The sequence below is a fragment of the Panulirus ornatus genome, chromosome 34, assembly GCF_036320965.1.
Source record: "Panulirus ornatus isolate Po-2019 chromosome 34, ASM3632096v1, whole genome shotgun sequence".
Classification (NCBI taxonomy): Eukaryota; Metazoa; Arthropoda; class Malacostraca; order Decapoda; family Palinuridae; genus Panulirus; species Panulirus ornatus.
Genome location: NC_092257.1, coordinates 2,817,806 through 2,839,877, shown reverse-complemented (window position 1 = coordinate 2,839,877; position 22,072 = coordinate 2,817,806). Strand labels below are relative to the sequence as shown.

Sequence of the window (22,072 nt, the reverse complement as noted above, 5' to 3'; positions counted from 1 at the left end):
TCGGAAGTTGTAATGTATATTAAACGTACATTTTTCTCTCGCTGTCCTGATATCAGACTATTCAACAGCGAGAACCACTTGAATCATTACTTTTAGAAGAAGGGATTTCTGTGGTGTAGCAGTTAGCGTTCCTGGCCGTGACGCATTCACAGGCCGCCCAGGGTCGAACGCATAGGTTCGAATCCCGGTACAAGTTCAGGAGCAGCTTGTCTGTTGCGCATGTCAAGCCTTTTATTCATGCTTGATCAGTCATTACTAATAAATGAATTTGTGTAGTCATGAAATGATGAAATGATAAGAACAAATATCTCTTTTTACTTAGAAGATTTGGTTATGCCCAATAAAGAGAAGTATACAGATAAGATAATCTTGAAAATCATCTAAAACTTGTGAAAACAGATTAACAAATCAAATTTCGACTTTGAGACAGGAGCACAAAAGTACATCATTAAGAGACATGCCACACTGATTGAACGAAAATATGTCATAAAAACTATAAATGCTTTTCTTCTGTTAAGAACCAATGTGAGCTGTCCTCTCACAACATAACTCACAGACGGTCATGCCACTCTATAACCTGATGCCTTTTATTTCCCTCAGCAAAAACTTGCAAGATCAAGAAATCCTGCAGCAAGAGAGGCGGGTCCTGCAAGAAGACTTGCTCTGCTAATGAGACTGTCCACGCTGGAGGGTGTGGTGGTACTGACTGCAGTTGCTGCATACCGGAATCAAGTGAGTTACACCACCTGTATCCCAGATGACTTACACCACCTGTATCCCAGATGACTTACACCACCTGTATCCCAGATGACTTACACCATCTGTATCCCAGATGACTTACATCACCTGTATCCCAGATGACTTACACCACCTGTATCCCAGATGACTTACACCACCTGTATCCCAGATGACTTACACCACCTGTATCCCAGATGACTTACACCACCTGTATCCCAGATGACTTACACCACCTGTATCCAAGATGAATTTCAATACGTCTGAGAATCAAGACAGCATTTTAGAAACCTTCTGTGGTTATGATGTATGCAAATGATTATGTTCTTAGATACTTGTGGCACATTCTAAAGTTATAGAAGGTACAAATGTTATGCCAACTAGTTGCTTAGAAATGTTGTAGGTGAATAATGACACAACTCATTCGAGAGCCAAGTACCAGCCAGCCAGCCGCGCGGTAGGACTGGCTGGGTTCGAATCCTCCTTGCCCATAGATAAATCATGTACATATCAAGTAGATAAACACATAGCTAGATAAAGTCACAGGTAGATAGAACGAAGTCTTACATATCTTCTCTCTGGTATCTTAGAAATCTTACATTCCAGTAGAATGTAACAAAACTACATTTGCTCTCGGCTTCACACTAGACATCGATTCTAAAACTATTTACATATATATATATATATATATATATATATATATATATATATATATATATATATATATATATATATATATATATATATATATATGTATATATGAAAAGGTATTCTAAACACAGGCAAAAGGCAATAGGGACGTGACCAGAGATTCGCTGAACCGTTTCAGAGTGCCACATACGGAAGAAATGCGAGAGAAGTGGCGGGTCGTGTGAGAAGTCTTGCTCCCCTGGAGAGCAGGAGATCGCCAAAGGCTGCGCTGGCAAGGGATGCCTGTGTTGTGCTCCAGCAGCTCCACCAGGTGAGGGCCTGGGAGGCTGTTACCTCCCATCCAGAACGGTGGGCCTCACCACACACCGACAGGACAGACGGTGCCACTAAACATTTCGTACTTTAATGTGAATCAATAATGTATTACTGATATACATCCATATATCATATAGAGGTCTCAACCATTGAAGTATCTTATATACGCAATGAATTCTCTTAACAGTGTGTACATCTTTGCCTGTCTGCGCGTCAAGCAAAGGCACCTGCAAGCAGGTGTGTTCGGCCAATGAAACAGTGGTGGAAGATGGCTGCTCCGGCAGTGGCTGCCTGTGCTGTGCTCCTAAGATAGGTACAGTAACTCTCTTATCTCTGGTAACCCTGACGTGTGGTTGAAGATTAACTTCGTGTGTAGATACACGAGCCATGCAGCGATACTTGATCTTAATTTCTAACACAAAACTTTCAAATTTCCTTGCTTTGAGTAGCCTAAAAGAAAATAGGTCGAGTAATATTATATATATTCGTCGTCGTCCAGAGTGCGTTCCTCGTCCGATGTGCATGGAGAGGCATGGACTGTGCAAGCAAGAATGTTCCACTGACGAAGTGGAGGTTCTGATGGGCTGCTCTGGCCAGGGCTGCATATGCTGTGCTCGTAGGGCAGGTAGACATCTGCTAGTGTTCCAAATACTTGACTGATAGTATCCATTTTTTTTCTCTCTTCTTGTTTTACCTATTTGTTTTTTCATTAATCATCATCATCATCCTTGCTCTTGAAGTGCTGGGTTATTTTTTTTGGTTCATTTTCTTTAACTTTCGGTTCATTCGTCTGAAACCTGGTGGGCATATAGTGCTGTTCTGTGCAATAAATCAGTTTACTGAGCAAAGTGGTACGACCTTTGGTCAAGAAGGCCTGGAGTGGTGAATGTTTTTGACCCACCATAACTACTCAAATGCAAAGGTCAAAAATTTCATGTAATTATCAAAAAAGTTATAATAATTTCGATATGTAAGAGTTGTGAGAAGGCAACGCAGTGACCAACAGATATGCAAATGATTCAGTTTATGTAAATGAGTTCTTCGTCATTTTGGCAGCCATGACTTACTTGATTTATCAATTCTTTTGTATCCTTTATCACAACAGCTGACACTTAAGAATAACTTATCATACTTACCATTTTTTCGAATGAATGATTATAATAATGATAAAAGCAATGATGACGATAATATAGATGATAAAGATAATGATATTGATAATAATCATATTGATATTATCATCATGATAACAGTAATGATAATGGTAATGATAATACAAACAACAACAAAAATAATGCTGATGACATTTTCTTGGGAAGTGCAGAAAAAATGTGAGCTTATGAATAGGGGTGTGTGTGTGTGTGTGTGTGTGTGTGTGTGTGTATTCATATAAAGGTATCTCCCTTAACACACGAATTGTAATGAGACAATCGTACAGACCACATCACACGTTACAGCCCCTGTGCATATTACTCAGCTAATGTTCTCTCCCAGGCAGAGTGTGTCGCTATGATCGTGTGTCACTGTACATATCACTCAGCTAATGTTCTCTCCCTGGCAGAGTGTGTCCCTATGATCGTGTGTCACTGTACATATTACTCAGCTAATGTTCTCTCCCTGGCAGTGTGTCGCTATGATCGTGTGTTACTGTACATATCACTCAGCTAATGTTCTCTCCCTGGTAGAGTGTGTCCCTATGATCGTGTGTCATGAGAGACAAGGCGTCTGTCGACAAACATGTCAACCGGAAGAAGTCGAGATCCTGTATGGTTGTTCAGGAGACGATTGCAAATGCTGTGCCTCGAGAAGAGGTAGGTACTCCTCCCATCTCTCCCTTGCTCCCGCTACCTGAGTGAGTGTTGACAGATATATCCAACTCTCAGTCGTCTGGCTCATCAGATGAACTGATACACAATATGTTATTGGTACACAACCCCATGACCCATCTTAAGAGGCTACTTTTATCATTTCGAGCTTGTTCTTCACGCAAGTGGAGGGGAAATGATGAGCGCCCTTCGAGAGAGAGTAATTTCTCGACCTGGCTGTACTCCATCTCCGACAACTGACGATGGTGCAGCCTCATCGAAAGTCAAATTTCACTCCATGTGGAACCTTATTCTGGTGTAGTCCAGTAAGACCTGAGTGTACATGTATGTACCATATGTGTATATGTGTGTGTGTGTGTGTGTGTGTGTGTGTGTGTGTGTGTGTGTGTGTGTGTGTGTGTGTGCTTCTATTCATAGCATATATAACATTCTTTCTCTCCATTTCGTAACGTAGCTACTATGAAAGTCTTGATGCCTGCAATCATTTTTGTTCCCTAATCCTTCTCATTCTTTGACAGAGTGTGTGACTCGTCCCATCTGCGAAAACATGAAGGGGGTGTGCAAGCAGGCATGTTCCCATGACGAAGAAATGATACCCCACGGGTGCTTTGGTGAAGGCTGCATGTGTTGTGCTCCGGTGCTTGGTAATTCTCAAAGCCCTGTTCATGTTCCTCACTCTGATGGTCAACTGTAAATAGGAGTTAAGTCTCTGTAGAGTATCAATAAAAAAAAAAATAGTGTGTGTGTGTGTGTGTGTGTGTGTGTGTGTGTGTGTGTGTGTGTGTGTGTGTGTGTGTGTGTCAACACCTGATTGTACCGACGAGGGACTTAGCAAATACTGATATTCCCTGTCACACAAACATACGCCTCTATCCATCATCCATTCATATATTCATCTATCCTTAATCTTCAACAGTGTTCCCATTTACATTGGGTTGATCGAATGCAATACAGCCTCTCACTTCACGCCTACTTATAAAAAGTAATCTTTTTTGAATGGCTATCGTGTGTGTTTAAGTAAGCTACAGTAACTTTTGCAATGACCAGTTATTAGGGTCGGGTACTTTCCTACTGAACTGTAGGCAAATGATATTTTTGAAACTGTGTTCCAGAATGTCGCGAAGATGGCTGCTCCCTGACTGGCGGAACGTGCAAGGAGATTTGTGCTGCTGGTGAAGTTCACTCTCACGGCGGCTGCACGGGAGACAACTGCCTGTGTTGTGTTCCAGAACAAGGTGCGTCATGATGAGCAAATCTCTTAATGCCACTGTATGACAGGAAATCCCAGAGAAGCAGCAGAACATGATAGTGAGTGATGATGATGTTATGAAAACATGTCTCCATTCCTTATAGATCTCTAAAAAGCAGAAAATGCAAGAGCAATGCTTGAGGACAAGTAGATGTAATCCTTTGGGGTGATCTCATATCTCGACAATAACAGGATGTTACCCTTCTTTATATCAGTGGGACATTAAGACTTTAGGGAATCAAACACTCTTCGTTTTTACTTAGACAAAAGCATAGCTTATCTAATCTATAAGTGATCTTAGCTTCTACCTTCCTGATTGGTAGATTTCCTCCAGTTAATCCGTTTCAGAAATGCTTCAGCTTCATGACATACTCACAAATCAGTGGGTTTTTAGATGACATGAAGTTTACCCTCAAATGTCCTCCTGGCAAAATATATTCCATGGAATTCATCAAAACGTAAGAGGAAGAGAACCAGATGAAACGTGTTGAGGGGAAGTGACGCATAGAACTGATAGTGAAGAATGTGACGGATAAAAGTGATGATGGGAGAGTGACTGGTGGGGATGGCACCGGCCTTGTGATGATGGATGGAGGTAATAGATGAAAAGAACAGGGTGAAAATGAAGAACAAAAAGGGATAGTCTGAATGGGACAAGTAAAGAACAACGATTGTTTAGAAGTTGTTAGAAAGTAACGGATGGAAAGCCATAGATCAAAGTAATGGGTATAGCTTATGCTCCCTATAGCTTTTCTGTATAGTCTTGAATATTGGTGGATTTAATGTCCAACAACAGCTAAGCTAAAAACTAAAGCTTAAAACCCGTACCATTCATGAAAAAACATCTATCTATCTGAGTATCTTCTCTATATATTACCCCTGAATTTGTCGTTTGTGTATCCACAAGATCAAGTGCTTAAAACATCTCAGTTTACACATATACATCCTCGTGAACATGTAAGGAATATATTCTAGTCTGAATAGCTGTTTCCTGTCCAAGTTATCATTACCTTTATGATGAAGACTAATTAGGATTAAGTTCCACTATTCCCCAGCTGAATCATAGCAAAGATGATACCTTGACTCTTATTGCAGGGTGTAAAGAATGCAATATTTCTGGCGGGATTTGCAAGGAGGCTTGTTCCGTGGACGAGGAACCTCTCTTCGGTGTTTGCATTGGAGCAAGTTGTATCTGTTGCATCCCAGCTCAAGGTGAGTCCCAGTGGCAGTAACACGATGATCATAAGAGCCAAGACGTGGCAGTGATCGTAGGAAACTGACACTCGAAACTGGATAGGAAAATACTATGTTTGACCATGAGAACACCTTTCCTTTCATCACGATCCTTTATACAACAAAGATGTATGATCGATGGTAGAATTCATAGAGTGGTATCCTCATATATCTAGCGTCATAAGATATTCAATTTTTTCCCAAGGTTACAACTGAAGATTTGCATATTCATTAATCTTTCCTTCGTATTCCTTTCGAAAGAAGTTACAGTGCTGAATGTCAGTGGATTTCGAGTCGAAGGTTTGCATGGAGTGTAAGGATCACCGTCACAATATATATATATATATATATATATATATATATATATATATATATATATATATATATATATATATATATATATATATATATATATATATATATATATATATATATATATTGAGCGGAAAAGTTGTGCATTGAATGTTGGTATGAAGAAGGAAAATAGCTGGATGAGTAATCTTACCACAGGACAATGCCATTCCGCCGTTCTCAAGCTCAACGCAACAAAAGTTTGTTGTTCTCGGATCTGCTCAGTTTAAGTCCATATCCAAAGCTCAATGGCCAGCTAGTTAGCAACACCTCCACCATCCACATAAAAGAGTAGACGAGGTCCTGGAGGGGCCCAAATCTGCTAGTTTCAAAGCGATGAGTGATGAATCATGATTCATGTGTTTGGTGTAACATGACCACTTGATGGTCGTGAGAATAACTACTCATCTTAATAACACTTTACTAAATATCCTTTGTGAACGTTAATAGATGTAATGGCTGTCGACAGATAAACGATTATCAAAGATAGAATCCATAACTCCACACATGAAACATCTACATGTAAATCTACATATCTGTCTATCCACCGATATATGTTACCTTATCCACGAGGTAGATCAAGCATATATGGCTTCTCAGTTCACTCAAACATACTTATGAAAAATATTCTTAGGCCGCTCTCTTGCGTTTGAGTAAATCTGTACTTCAGTTACAGTTGTGACAAATTGGAATAGGATTCAAGTTCTCTCCTACTGAACTAAACCAACAATTATTTTGTTCTGTGTTAGGCTGTACTGACAGCGGCTGCGCCCAGGCTGGTGGGGCCTGCAAGGATGCTTGTGTCGTGGGCGAACGCCACGATGCAGGTGGCTGCACAGGAGGAAGCTGCGTGTGTTGCATCCCAGAACCAGGTGAGTGTCAGTAGAATGTAACACGAACCTCATACCAAGACATGACAGAGAGTCACAGGCAACTGAGACTTGAAATTGCGTGTCAAAAGTATCCATTACCGCATGAGAGTATTTGTATTTGTTTTGGATAAATGAATGTTACAAACACGTAACATTGATTAAAAGAAAAAAATATGTAGATGGTTATCTAAGTTGCTTATGTATATATTTTGCTAAAGGATATCAGTTTCTTTCATGGGGTGCCGATGAAACTTTAGGACTTCAAATGCCTTGAATTTTCCTTGCGAAGGTATTTCATATTGTCAGTGATCTTACCTTTGAGATTTCTTATCACTGGATATCAGTAAAAGTATAGACCAGTTTCACCACATACTTACAAATCTCATACAGATGTTCAGGTGGTGTCAGTAAAAGTATAGACCACTTTCACCACATACAAATCTCATACAGATGTTCAGGTGATGTCATTTATACTCTAACTTCAGTGCTACTTTCCGAACGACCATTGATCTCTACCCTTGCAGACTGCAGTGATAATGGTTGTGCTTCGGCTGGCGGGTCCTGCAAGGCATCTTGTGCCGCAGGGGAACGTCATGATGCAGGTGGCTGCACAGGAGGAAGCTGTGTGTGTTGTATCCCAGAACCAGGTTAGTACTCATGGCATTGAACAACGGTCTAGTGACGATATAAAGCAGGAGGAAATCTCAGGTGATTGCAAATATTAAGGTGTAACATGAGAACTGCTCTCGTGTTCCTATGAACTTCTGTGAAGCAAAATAGTAAATTTTTGCAAAGAAATAATGACCCAGGATGCTCTTACATCAGCATTCTCAAAGCATCTTAGATTATTTCTTAGGATACCTATGATTTTTCGGCATATGGATTCTTTCTTATTTTTCAATGGGTAGAAATGTGATTTTTCAGTCACCTTTGTCTTGCAAACTCTTATCAGTAGATTACGAGTTAAGGAGTTTCAGTAACACTAAGGTCAAATTCACCACATACTCATCAGTCTCCAGATTCTCAATACTGACAGAATAGTCCAGGTCTTATCTTCTCAGACGTCATTTATTCTCATTAGAAACAGAAAGGAAGAGAACCTGATAGGGACTGACGATTGAAAAGTGAAGGATGTAACTGACAATGAATGGGTATTGGATGGTGGATATGACGGTGGGAGAGTGATGGACAGAAAGTGAGAAATATGAAGGATGAACTGAATATCTATACTATAGAAAGGCAGCTCTCTATTCTGTCTGTAGAAACGTCGAGAAAGTGGCAGACGCAAGAGGACTAACCCCCAAAAAACTATTACTAGTAATTCAACATTTTCCTTGGTAGTATCGACATTGTTGGCCGCTGGAGGATATATTCTTGGCTAATTATGGTAATGTTAAGCAAAAGGGTTGCGGCAATATTATTGGAGGTATGGAGAGGAAAAATTATTAGTGAGGGTGATTGTATCACTAAACACTGCCAGTTCGCGGTTCCCCATCTCAACATCGAAATGCTTGTAGTTGTCAGCGCCTCTGTTAGTATAAGCCCCAGTTCATAGATAGGCAAGATGAGCGAGTAGACGAGGGTCTGGAGGGTCCGAATCTGCTAATGACGAAGGCAAAATGAGCGAGTAGACGAGGGCCTGGAGGGTCCGAACCTGCTAATGACGAAGGCAATATGCGCAAGTAGACGAGGCTCTGGAGGGTCTGAACCTGCTAATGACGAAGGCAATATGCGCAAGTAGACGAGGCTCTGGAGGGTCTGAACCTGCTAATGACGAATGGAAAAACTCGTTTAAGTGTGACAAGTGAGGACAGATTATAAGCCTGTGATTGACGGAAGTTGAGAACCAAATGGTAATGGGAAGAGCAACTCATCTTTATAGCTTGATATCATATATGCTTTGTAAATGTTGACTGACTTGACTGCAGTCAACAGTTAACAGAATATCAGAAGTAGAATCCATAACGTGATGACAATTTAGAATATATTCCACGTCCTCTTCTACCGAACTATATCCACAAATATCTTGGAATTCTGTTGCAGAGTGTACCGATGTTGGCTGCGCCAAGGTGGGCGGGTTCTGCAAGGAGATATGTGACTTGGACGAACTCCATGCAGCGGGTGCTTGTAGGGGACCAAACTGTGTGTGTTGTATTCCACAACCAGGTGAGTACCGATGGCATTAACAACCCTCCCCAAATCGACCCCTGACAACAACAACAACAACAACAACAACAACAACAAAGATTCATTGGTAACTGAAAAACTTGTAAAAGGATCTGCTTCTGCTTGAAGGCATGTTTGCATTTCTTATACATATTACAGAAAACATCACATTCGCAACAGATATCACCTGTCAATATTTTTGTGAGTTGCGAAGATATTTGTATGTCTGAAAGCTATCAATGTCTTTCTTAGGATGCTAATGAACATTGTGGATCTGTGTTTTTTATTTGCATTTGTTTGGAAAGAGGTTTATGTCATTAGTGACCATACTCTTGAATTTACTTATTATTGGATTTCGAGCTAAAGACTTTCATTAAAGTATGGCCCAATTTCACTACATGATATATCAAACAGGTGTTCAAGTGGTGGCCAGTACAGCCCAAGTCCCATCTCCTCAGATATATTCATTTCCTTTTAGTTATTCATCGAAATACATAAGAAACAGAACCTTGTGGAGAGTGACGAGAGAGGAGGACTGATGTAACTGAGAGTGAGAGTGTAACGCATGGAAATGATGAGAAAAGTGGCAGGTGGGTGTGACACTGGGAGAGTGACAGGTGTTAACAACCACTTGAATGTGACGGGTGAAGGGTATACTTAGAAGATAACGAACGAAGAAGGACTGACTGTCTGGTGACTGGTGGAAAGTGACGGGGTAGCAAGTCACAGTTACGAGTTAGGAATCGTTTTTTCATATCAATAACTTTTTATATGATATTTCCTTTGTGCCATACACGAAAAATATCTATCACTCAATCTAACCAATTATCTATCTATCTATCTATCTATCTATCTATATGTACATTATTTTTTTCATCACACTTGTCCGTGATGATAGTTATGAAGGTAAGATAGCAGTTCGGTTGAAGTTCAGGTGACTGATTTTTAACACATACTTTTTATACATTCTGCACTACGTGTTTCATGGAGACAATCCGCTTCATCAAGTATAACAATTCATAATTTTTTTTTTTTTTGTCAAATCCCAACTCGCACTGGCAAGAAAGCGATTACCCTGCAGACCTTAACAACCCAATCACGTTGTTCTGCCCCTCATCTGACTACCCATAACGCCACTGAATCTGTCCTGATTGCTAATATTTATAACTTTAACTTGTCCCCAGGTAACTTTAAAAGCACATCCTATTGTGAAGCAAATCATTATGAAAGAATTATCAAGATTCGCTAACACGAATAGCAGTTGAACACACATCTCGTTACCCAGGCCAACGCTCACACACCACACAACCCCGCCTAAACCACAGGGCGCCCTCTACATTCCCTTTAACGGTCTGGCCAGTGTGTACCTGGGCGTGGTAGGAACAAGACGGACTGTGCTCTGTGCTGGTGTTGAGGCTTAGAAAACTTCATGAACTATTTGCATCTGATGAGGCGGACTGTCTCTATCAAACATGTAGCGATGCGCGTATGAAAATCACGTGGTAAATGAAAAGTATTCACGTCTCAGTCACTCGTTTCGTGATGACTGTTAAGTGGAATCAGATCTGATTGCTTCCCTCTTCACTTGTACTTCAAGGTGTTCTGAACTCCCTTGCAGACTGCAGCGATGTTGGCTGTGCTTCGGCTGGCGGGTCCTGCAAGGCATCTTGTGCTGCTGATGAACGCCACGATGCAGGTGGTTGCTCGGGAGGAAGCTGTGTGTGTTGTATCCCAGTACCAGGTTAGTACAAGCGCATCACGCCGACCTTCTCATACCGTGATGTGGTAGGTAGTCTCAAGGAACTGAGACTGGAAACCGTATGATATCAATGTCCACAAGTAGAAGCGTACATTGATGGTAGAATTCGTATAGAAATGTTTCCCTCAGATGCCCTTATACTCACACTGTCAAAATATCTACCTCCCTTTCGCAAGATGATACTGATTAATCAAATATCATTGCTTTCTTTTTCTGTGTCATTTTATACAAGAGGAGGGGGGTGTTGAGGGGGCTGGGTGATCTACCGACTATCTTCGTCTTCAGTTCACTTTTCAGATGGTATTGAGCTTCTGAGTTTCACTACCACTAGGTTCAAGTTTCATATCACATTCGCCCATTCTTAGAAGGTGTTCGGGTGGTTGGAATATGGCCCGGATCCTGATATTTTGTCGGAAAATCTTTAAAGGAACAGAACCTGATAGTGAGTGACGAGGGAGGAGTAACTGACAATGAGAGAGTGGCTTACGGAAATGATGCCGGGGGAGTGGCAGGTGAATATGACAATGGGAGAGTCATGGATGGAAAGTGACAAATGAAAATGGACTGAACATTTACATTATGAATTACAGCTTTCTCGTCTGTCTGACGATAAGCCAAGGAGATGTCAGACGCACGATGACAAACCCCCATGTACATTTGCTTATAATTCATCCTTTTTTCTCGGTAGGATAGAAATTATTGGCTACTATGAGTAGCATATTTCGGGAAATATATGTGTTGAGAGGGAGGGTTGTGCTGATAATACTGGAGGTATGGAGAGTTAAAATGTTGGGGATGAGTGGTTACACTAGTGAAAATGGTTATTTCGCCGTTTGTTGTAGTCATAGCGTCTTTCAGTGTAAATTCGAGTCAAAAGACCAATGGCCAGCCCTCAGTGGCACCCTAGCCCTGCATGTGATCCAGGAGATGAGGGCCTGGAACGCCCAAATTTGCTAGCAATGATTGAATGGCTCGGCTAAACCTCGAATGAAGAACTACCATTGATTAACGAGTGATTCCGAGAAACTGGCAACCAGATGGTAATGAGAACAGTTACGCATCGTTACATCTTTTTACTCGATATACTTTGTGAATGTCAAGAGATAAACGAATGTCAAAGATCTATGCAGTTATCCATCCACCTGTCTAAATACCTAATGATCTGTTTTCTTTACTTGTTCCTATATATAAGGGTTTGATCAGGTGTATAAGGCTTCTCCATTGACCCAAACATACTCATGAATAAATATTCTTTGAGTCTCTCTTTTAACATATGAGGAATTTAGCTTTCCTGTTATAATGAGAAACTAAAGCTAGGTTCGAATCCTCTCCTACTAGAGCTAGGTTCGAATCCTATCCTACTAGAGTTAGGTTCGAATCCTCTCCTACGGAACTACACGTACAAGTATTTCCAAATTCTGTTGCAGACTGTAGCGATAATGGCTGCTCCCAGGCTGGCGGATCCTGCAAGGCAGCTTGTGCTGTGGATGAGCGTCACGATGCGGGTGCTTGTATAGGACGAGACTGTGTGTGTTGTATTCCAGAACCAGGTGAGTGTGAACATTACTGAATATTGTCTTCATAACAAGACATGGAAGAAAGTCACAGGAAACAGGGACTTAAAATTGCGTGTTAGAATTATTAATTACAACATGAGAGTATTTTTGCATTTCTTATGGCCTAATTTATGTTATAAAGACCTTGTTTATGATGGATTTTACATGTAGATAACGTTCTGAGATATGTTCATCTATCTATTATATATCTGTCTAACTATCTATCTATCTTTATATCTATTCCTCTGTACAAACGTGGGTTAAGTATATTCGTCAATTCAGTTCTCTCATCTAAAGCTATGAAAAACGCCATGTTTTGAATGACTGCTGTGTCTTTGATTAGACTAATCCTACTTTTAAAGTGTTATAAAGTTTGATTGTTATCCTTTTCACCTCTACCAACTCTAAATTACGTTGCAGACTGCAGTGATAATGGTTGTGCTTTGGCTGGTGGATCCTGCAAGGCAGCTTGTGCTGTGGATGAAAACCTCGATGCAGGCGGCTGTACGGGAGGGAACTGTGTGTGTTGTATCCCTAAGCCAGGTTCGTGTTCTCACACCGATAAAGAGACGTGATATATCTTGACTATGTTCCTCTATAAACGAGGTTGATCGGTTGCATTCCAGTACACTTAGCCATACTTAATGAAAAGAGTCTTCATTGAGTTAGTCTATCGTCTTTGAGTACATTAGTATGCCCGTTATAATGACGACAAATCAGAATTAGGGTCCAGTTCTCTCCTGCTGAGATGCATCGACAAATATTTTGAAATTCTGTTGCAGGCTGTAGTGACAGTGGCTGTGTCAACGCTGGTGGAACCTGCAAGGAAAATTGTGCTTTGAGTGAACGTCATGCACATATTGGCTGTACTGGAGGGAACTGTGTGTGTTGTATTCCAGAACCAGGTGAGTGAGTAATTAGGGGAATCAAACACCAATCTCATACCAAGCCATGGCATAAATGAACAGACAAATGACACTTGAATTTGCATGTTAGGCTGTACAACACTGCACGGGAGTGTGTTTACGTTGTCTTCTGGACCTATATATTACAAAAACGTAACAGTAATGATAGAAATCATAAGTAAATAATTCTCGGAGTTGCTCAGATACTTGTGTTGAATCAATCATTTATCTTTCACATCTTGCCAACGAAAGTTATCGGTGATCTTAGTCTTGTGTCTACTTATCACTGGAGTTTGATTAGAGGGTTGCAGTAAAAGTACGACCCAGTTTGACCATTCATTCACCACCCTGAAAACGGTACTAAAGTGGGGTCAAATACTGCGCAAGTACCATCCTCGCAGAAATAATCAATTCGTAAGAGTTCGTCGAAATGTAAAAGCCTTATGGAGAGTGACGAGGGGAGAGTGAAGGATGTAAATAAGAGTGAGAGAGTGGCAGGTGGGTGAGTGATGCTGGGAGAGTGGCAAGGTGGGTGAGTGATGCTGGGAGAGTGGCAGGTGGGTGAGTGATGCTGGGAGAGTGGCAGGTGGGAGAGTGATGCTGGGAGTGTGGCAGGGGGAGAGTGGCAGGTGGGAGAGTGATGCTGGGAGAGTGGCAGATGGGAAAGTGATGCTGGGAGAGTGGCAGATGGGAGAGTGATGGACGGAAAGTGACAAGTATATTAACAACAATCAGAATGTGATAGGTCGGTAAGGCTCAGTTAAAGAGATGGGATTACCCTTTCATCTTTATAACTTTACATTACATTTCGTTCATGAGTATTGGTACATTTCATGGATATCAGCTGCTAAACAGACATCGACCAGACACAGAAAATATCTATCATTCAGTCAATCTATCTATCTATCTACCTAAATGTTATCTTTATCTTTAATCTCGTGTACAAATGTGGGTCAGGTGCCTTCAGCGATTCAGTTCAGTAATATATAGCTATGAAAAACACCTTGGTTTGAATAACTGTTTCTTCTTTGATCAAATTAGTCCTACATTTGTTACGAATAGCAAGTAAAATGAAGTTTATTTACTCTCCTTTTCACCTACACTAAGTCTAAATTACTTTGCAGACTGCAGTGATAATGGTTGTGCTTTGGCTGGTGGGGCCTGCAAGGGTACTTGTGCTGCAGATGAATTTCTCGATGCTGGTGGCTGCACAGGACGGAACTGTGTGTGTTGTATCCCAGAACCAGGTTAGTACTGGTGGATTCCAACAGTGATCCCAGGCCGAGGCAAGTAGAAGAGAATCTGTTATCTTTACACTCTTCATTGTATACGCAGTATACCAAATGCATATGGCTTCCCGATTCGCCAAAACATGAACAAAATTTCTTGCTTGAGTTATTCTTTAATCTCCGAAATTTTTTCTTACGGAAATACATTTACAAATGTATCATAATTCTGTTGTAGGCTGCAGTGATAATGGTTGCAACATCGCAGGCGGAACCTGCAAGGAGACGTGTGCCCTGGGTGAACGTCATGTCCATAGCGGTTGCACAGGAGGAGAGTGTGTGTGTTGTATGCCAGAACCAGGTGAGTGATCACGGAGTTGAACACGGACCTCAGACCAAGGCATGACAGGAAATCACAGGAAACTGCAGAGACTTGAAATTTGCATGTTGGAAGACATATTGCTGCATGAGAACATGTGTACTATGTTCTTTTGGACTGGCAGATATTGCAGAAATGTAACGTTGATGATAGACTTTCATTTGTAACAAAACAATTTGAGTTGCTTAGAAATATGTTTTGCCAAAGGATACCAATATCTTTCCTTGCGTGCCAATGAGCAAGGGCATACGGCAATATACTTCACTCAAATACAGACCTGAAAAATATGCTTCTTTGAATGACTATTTTCTTTCTTTGATTCAACTTTTTTTTTAATATAATCGAGTGGAATCGAGTCTGACTACCTCCCTTGTGACATGTACCTCAACTGAATTGCTTTGCAGGTTGCAGTGATAATGGCTGTGATCTGGCTGGCGGGTCCTGCAAGGAGAACTGTGCTGTGGGGGAAAAGCTCGATGCTGGTGCTTGTACGGGAGGAAACTGTGTGTGTTGCATCCCACAACCAGGTTAGTGTTCATGGCCTCAGACAACCTTCTCATGCCGAGGTAAGGCGAGAAAGCTCAGAGAACCGAGCCTTGATAGTGAATGATGCTATATCATGAGGACATATTAGCAATCCTGTTGAATTTCTGTAAAGAAAAAAGAGCAAATTGATGATAGATTGTGTTCAAGAGTAACATCTTGAGATGCTCTGATGTTTGTATTGTCAGACAATGTTTGCTTGTCTCGTCGGATCCCACTGATTCCTCGGATGCTCAATGTTTTTTTGTTTTCTGTCTTTGGGGAAGTAATCTGTCAATGATTGTCATTTAAGATTTATCATTTCAAGTAAATTCTTAACTAAGGAGTTTCCATAACACCAAACTCCACTTTCACTACATGGTCGTCTGTCTCAAGATGATGTTCTGTGGTTGACATACATTCCAGGTCCTTCCTTCTCAGGTATAATCAATTCTCTGTGAAATTGATGAGGGACAGAACCTGATGGAAGGCCTAGATGATCTAGCTATGAGTGAGAGGGTTCGTTTCAGAGTGACAAGTGAAGCATACCGACTAGTTAGCGATTGATGGACATTAATAACCAGATGGTAGTTTGCTCAGCTACTGATCTTTATACATTTTCAATGAATATCTTTAGTGAGTGTTGATGGATCTATTGGCTATCAACAGCTGAAAGATATCAAAGCTTAGATGAATACCAAACACATAGGACGTCTATACATCTGTCTATCTACCTCTCTATCTGTCCACTGATTTGTTATCTTTACTCCTATATACACGGGGTGGATCAAATCTACATGATTTTCTAGTAAACTCAACCATACTCACGAAAAATATTCTTGTTTGACGTACTCTTTAGCCTATTAGTACACTAGCATCCCCCTTATAAAGATAGATAATCAAAGTTAAGTTCGAGTCCTCTCCTATGGAAATGTGTCAACAAATGCCTTTCAATTCTGTTGCAGGTTGTAGTGATAATGGCTGCGCCCAGGCTGGTGGGTCCTGCAAGGAAGCTTGTGCCGTTGATGAACGTCACGATGCTGGAGCTTGTATAGGAGGAAACTGTGTGTGTTGTATCCCAGTACCAGGTTAGTGTCAGTAGAATTAAGCACCGATCTCATACCCAGTCATGGCATATGATAACATATGCTGAGACTTGATTTTGCATGTTAGAATATCTATTTCTGCTCGAGAGTATGTGTACTAGTCTCTTGGATTAATATATATTACAAAAACGTAACATTGATGATAGACGACATGTATACAAACAATTCTCTGTGATGCTCAGATGTTTTTTTTTCTGCTAAAAGATATCCATATCTTTCCTAGCTTGACAATGAAACTTGACAACTTTGTTTTCTTTATTCTTTTGTGAGGTTTATGTTATCAATGATCTTACTCTTGAGTTTACTTATCACTGGATTTCGGGGTAGAGAGTTTCAATCAAAGTATGACACAGTTTTACCACATGTTCATCAATCTCAAATAAGTGCTCAGATGGTGTCAAATATAGTCCAAGCTCCATCCTCTTAAGATATGATCTTTTTCCTATAGTTCATCGAAATCTAAAGGGAACAGAGCCTTGTGGAGAATGACGAGGGAAAAGTGGCGTATGTACCAAACAGTGAGGAGTGACGAGTGGAAATTAGGCTAGGGGGAGTGACAGTATATGCTTAAAGACGTATCTGAATTACTTTGCAGACTGCAGTGATAATGGTTGTGCCTTGGCTGGTGGGGCCTGCAAGGCAACTTGTACCGAGAGCGAAAAACTCGATGCAGGCGCTTGTACGGGACGGAACTGTGTGTGTTGCATCCCAGAAGCAAGTGAGTACTGGTGCATTCAAAGATCTTTTCATGCCAGTGTGTGGCAGTAAGTCTCAGAGGACTAAGACTTGAAACAGAATAATGACAGTGATTAGTAGTCCCGTTATCAGGATGACAAACTACCATTCATTTCGGGTCCTTGTGAACTACATCCACCTATATTTTGAAACTGCATTTCAGATTGTAGTGATAGTGGCTGTGCCAAAGCTGGCGGGTCTTGTAAGAAGCTTGTGTCCCAGGTGAACGTCATGCACATGCAGGCTGTACTGGAGGGAACTGTGTGTGTTGCATTCCAGAACCAGGTGAGTGTTGGTAGAACCAGGTGAGTGTTGGTAGAACCAGGTGAGTACCGGTAGAACCAGGTGAGTGTCGGTAGAACCAGGTGAGTGTTAGTAGAACCAGGTGAGTGTTGGTAGAACCAGGTGAGTGTCGGTAGAACCAGGTGAGTGTTGGTAGAACCAGGTGAGTGTTGGTAGAACCAGGTGAGTGTTGGTAGAACCAGGTGAGTGCCGGTAGAACCAGGTGAGTGTTAGTAGAACCAGGTGAGTGTTGGTAGAACCAGGTGAGTGTCGGTAGAACCAGGTGAGTGTTGGTAGAACCAGGTGAGTGTTGGTAGAACCAGGTGAGTGTTGGTAGAACCAGGTGAGTGTTGGTAGAACCAGGTGAGTGTTGGCAGAACCAGGTGAGTGATGGTAGAACCAGGTGAGTGTTGGTAGAACCAGGTGAGTACCGGTAGAACCAGGTGAGTGATCATGGATTTAAGTTCTCAACGCCAGGAGAAGTCAAAACAACTCTGAGAATCGAGACTTGAAAAAGAAAGATGATATCATGCAATAACACAGGGACGTACCCACATTTCTTATGAGCCTCTGTATAGCGAGTTTAAATTGATGGTAGGTTTCGTTTAGAAATATCAAACCCCACACACCCCTCACCCCAGATGCTCCGATAACCATATTACCAAAGAACATTTCTTATCTGTTATTTTTGGGGGAAAAAAATCTTTTCTCAGTAATTATCTTCGTCTTGAGTTTGGATATTGAGTTAAGAAGCATCAACAACACTAAGGCTCTCAGTATGCTGAAGCATTTTTAACCAAAATATTCCCGCTAGAATCACACTTTAGCTTTCGAGTCCTTTCCTAGGGAGCTACGTATGTCTACGAATATTTTGGAATTTTGTTGCAGACTGTAGTGACAATGGCTGCACCCAGGCTGGCGGGTCCTGCAAGGCAACTTGTGCCGATGACGAACGCCACGATGCAGGTGGTTGCACAGGAGGAAGCTGTGTGTGTTGCATCCCAGAACCAGGTGAGAGTCAGTAGAATCTAACACGAACTTCATACCAAGACATGACAGAGAGTCACAGGCAACTGAGAGTTAAAACTGCGCGTTGAAATTAGCCATTACTGCATGAGAGTACATTTACATTTCTTGTGGCCTAATATATATATATATATATATATATATATATATATATATATATATATATATATATATATATATATATATATATATATATATATATATACAAAAAACGCAAAGTTAATGATGTTTTCATGTACAGATAATTTTTTGAAATGCTCCGATATTTTCATAGTCAAAAGCTAATGATATCTTTCATGGGGTGTCAAATCACAAACTTGAGTATATAAAAATTACTTTATGTTCTTTTGGACTGGCAGATATTGCAGAAATGTAACGTTGATGATAGACTTTCATTTGTAACAAAACAAATTGAGTTGCTTAGAAATATGTTTTGCCAAAGGATACCAATATCTTTCCTTGCGTGCCAATGAGCAAGGGCATACGGCAATATACTTCACTCAAATACAGACCTGAAAAATATGCTTCTTTGAATGACTATTTTTTCTTTGATTCAACTTTTTTTTTAATATAATCGAGTGGAATCGAGTCTGACTACCTCCCTTGTGACATGTACCTCAACTGAATTGCTTTGCAGGTTGCAGTGATAATGGCTGTGATCTGGCTGGCGGGTCCTGCAAGGCAACTTGTGCCGATGACGAACGCCACGATGCAGGTGGTTGCACAGGAGGAAGCTGTGTGTGTTGCATCCCAGAAGCAAGTGGAGTACTGGTGCATTCAAAGATCTTTTCATGCCAGTGTGTGGCAGTAAGTCTCAGAGGACTAAGACTTGAAACAGAATAATGACAGTGATTAGTAGTCCCGTTATCAGGGTGACAAACTACCATTCATTTTGGGTCCTTGTGAACTACATCCACTTATATTTTGAAACTGCATTTCAGATTGTAGTGATAGTGGCTGTGCCAAAGCTGGCGGGTCCTGTAAGGAAGCTTGTGTCCCAGGTGAACGTCATGCACATGCAGGCTGTACTGGAGGGAACTGTGTGTGTTGTATCCAGTACCAGGTTAGTGTCAGTAGAATTAAGCACACCGATCTCATACCCAGTCATGGCATATGATAACAGATATGCTGAGACTTGATTTTGCATGTTAGAATATCTATTTCTGCTCGAGAGTATGTGTACTAGTCTCTTGGACTAATATATATTACAAAAACGTAACATTGATGATAGACGACATGTATACAAACAATTCTCTGTGAAATTGATGAGGGACAGAGCCTAATGGAAGGCCTAGATGATCTAGCTATGAGTGAGAGGGTTCGTTTCAGAGTGACAAGTGAAGCATACCGACTAGGTTAGCGATTGATGGACATTAATAACCAGAATGGTAGTTTGCTCCACTACTGATCATTAAATTTTCATTGAATATCTTTAGTGAGTGTTGATGGATCTATAGGCTATCAACAGCTGAAGATATCAAAGCTTAGATGAATACCAAACACATAGGACGTCTATACATCTGTCTATCTACCTCTCTATCTGTCCACTGATTTGTTATCTTTACTCCTATATACACGGGGTGGATCAAATCTACATGATTTCCTAGTAAACTCAACCATACTCACGAAAAATATTCTTGTTTGAGGTACTTTTTAGCCTATTAGTACATTAGTATCCCCGTTATAAAGATAGATAATCAAAGTTAAGTTCGAGTCCTCTCCTGTGGAAATGTGTCAACAAATGCCTTTCAATTCTGTTACAGGTTGTAGTGATAATGGCTGTGATCTGGCTGGCGGGTCCTGCAAGGCAACTTGTGCCGATGACGAACGCCACGATGCAGGTGGTTGCACAGGAGGAGAGTGTGTGTGTTGTATGCCAGAACCAGGTTAGTATCAACGGAAATACACAACCTTTCCTTTGCAAAGATATGGTGGAATGTCAGAGAAAACAGAGGCTTGCAACTGGATGAACGTATTACTCTTTATATATCATGCGATATGATTGCAATGCTTTTAAACTGATATATGAGACCAGAATGGGAAATAGTTGATGGTATTTAGAACAAATATTCTCCTTAGATGTTCTAATACCTGTCCCGTCAAATGATACCAATTTATCACATAACTATTTTCTTACTGCAGCCTGTAGGGACAATGGCTGTCTTGTAGCGGGTGGGACTTGCCAAGAGAGCTGTGCCGCGAGTGCCACCTCCCTTCCAGGTGCCTGTCTGGGAGGAAGCTGTGAGTGTTGTCTGCCAGGACCAGGTCAGCATCAGTTGATTTCGTCCACCATCTATAACGCCAGGATGTAGTCATTCTATCTATGATATGGTCTGGGCATTTTTGCCTTTCTCATGGATTGGTATATAGGAAAAAAAACACAACTTTATTGATGGATTTCATGTTCTGATAGTACCCTGAGGTGAATTGATATCTCTGTCTTTATTCCTTTTTCTTAAGTGGAAATTATCAGTAATCTTAGATCTAAATTTCGAGCCAATATACTCTCGACTTTCCTGAGGGTCATCACATGACTAGAAATATGATCCAAGTCTAAGAGATAATTCCTCTTAAAGACTTCATCTTAATCTGATAAGATTGGAACGTCTAGTGACAAGTGGAGAGCAACGGATGTAGCTGAGAGTGATTATTGATAGTAAATATGTTGACTGTCAACAGCTAGACGAGCATCACACAAGAACCTCTTGTTATAAGAGTCAGATATCTAGCTACAGAAGTGTCTTTGTTATCTCTAACTCTTCCTATATCCACGGGTCTGTTATCTCTAACTCTCCCTATATCCACGGGTCTCTATCTGTTATCTCTGTGTTCATAAGTCCACAAGTCAATAAACTGCACACGGCGTCTTGGTTCATCCACATAACTGCTTTCTCAAACTCACTTACGACAAATATCATTGTCTCATTGATTGTCTGGTATTCAGGCAAACTAGGTTTACCTTTATGATGAAGACATAATAGCATTAAGTCTGATTACTCTCCCGTTGATATACATATCTACAGATATTTTCATCTCGTTGCAGAGTGTAGTGATAATGGTTGCTCTATGGCTAGTGGGTCCTGCAAGGAAAGTTGTGCTGCAGATGAACGTCCTGATGTGGGTGGTTGTACGGGAGGAAACTGTGTGTGTTGTATCCCAGACTCAGGTTAGTGTTACTGGT

At 40.9% G+C, this 22,072-nt stretch overlaps 1 protein-coding gene across 1 annotated transcript in view; it reads left to right on the top strand.

Moving 5' to 3' along the window:
- Nucleotides 1–22,072, top strand: part of LOC139759713 (uncharacterized) — a 35,869-nt gene that overhangs the window by 3,693 nt on the left and 10,104 nt on the right. The window contains exons 5-31 of the mRNA XM_071682109.1: nucleotides 601–732; nucleotides 1,565–1,696; nucleotides 1,889–2,014; nucleotides 2,201–2,326; nucleotides 3,384–3,509; nucleotides 4,043–4,168; nucleotides 4,637–4,759; nucleotides 5,869–5,985; nucleotides 7,107–7,229; nucleotides 7,754–7,876; nucleotides 9,273–9,395; nucleotides 11,014–11,136; nucleotides 12,582–12,704; nucleotides 13,131–13,253; nucleotides 13,493–13,615; nucleotides 14,740–14,862; nucleotides 15,080–15,202; nucleotides 15,625–15,747; nucleotides 16,708–16,830; nucleotides 17,444–17,566; nucleotides 17,747–17,868; nucleotides 18,754–18,876; nucleotides 19,529–19,688; nucleotides 19,833–19,892; nucleotides 20,655–20,777; nucleotides 21,034–21,156; nucleotides 21,935–22,057. Of these exons, the coding sequence (XP_071538210.1) occupies nucleotides 601–732; nucleotides 1,565–1,696; nucleotides 1,889–2,014; nucleotides 2,201–2,326; nucleotides 3,384–3,509; nucleotides 4,043–4,168; nucleotides 4,637–4,759; nucleotides 5,869–5,985; nucleotides 7,107–7,229; nucleotides 7,754–7,876; nucleotides 9,273–9,395; nucleotides 11,014–11,136; nucleotides 12,582–12,704; nucleotides 13,131–13,253; nucleotides 13,493–13,615; nucleotides 14,740–14,862; nucleotides 15,080–15,202; nucleotides 15,625–15,747; nucleotides 16,708–16,830; nucleotides 17,444–17,566; nucleotides 17,747–17,868; nucleotides 18,754–18,876; nucleotides 19,529–19,688; nucleotides 19,833–19,892; nucleotides 20,655–20,777; nucleotides 21,034–21,156; nucleotides 21,935–22,057 (3,318 nt within the window). The remainder of the gene's footprint in view (nucleotides 1–600; nucleotides 733–1,564; nucleotides 1,697–1,888; nucleotides 2,015–2,200; nucleotides 2,327–3,383; nucleotides 3,510–4,042; nucleotides 4,169–4,636; nucleotides 4,760–5,868; nucleotides 5,986–7,106; nucleotides 7,230–7,753; nucleotides 7,877–9,272; nucleotides 9,396–11,013; nucleotides 11,137–12,581; nucleotides 12,705–13,130; nucleotides 13,254–13,492; nucleotides 13,616–14,739; nucleotides 14,863–15,079; nucleotides 15,203–15,624; nucleotides 15,748–16,707; nucleotides 16,831–17,443; nucleotides 17,567–17,746; nucleotides 17,869–18,753; nucleotides 18,877–19,528; nucleotides 19,689–19,832; nucleotides 19,893–20,654; nucleotides 20,778–21,033; nucleotides 21,157–21,934; nucleotides 22,058–22,072) is intronic.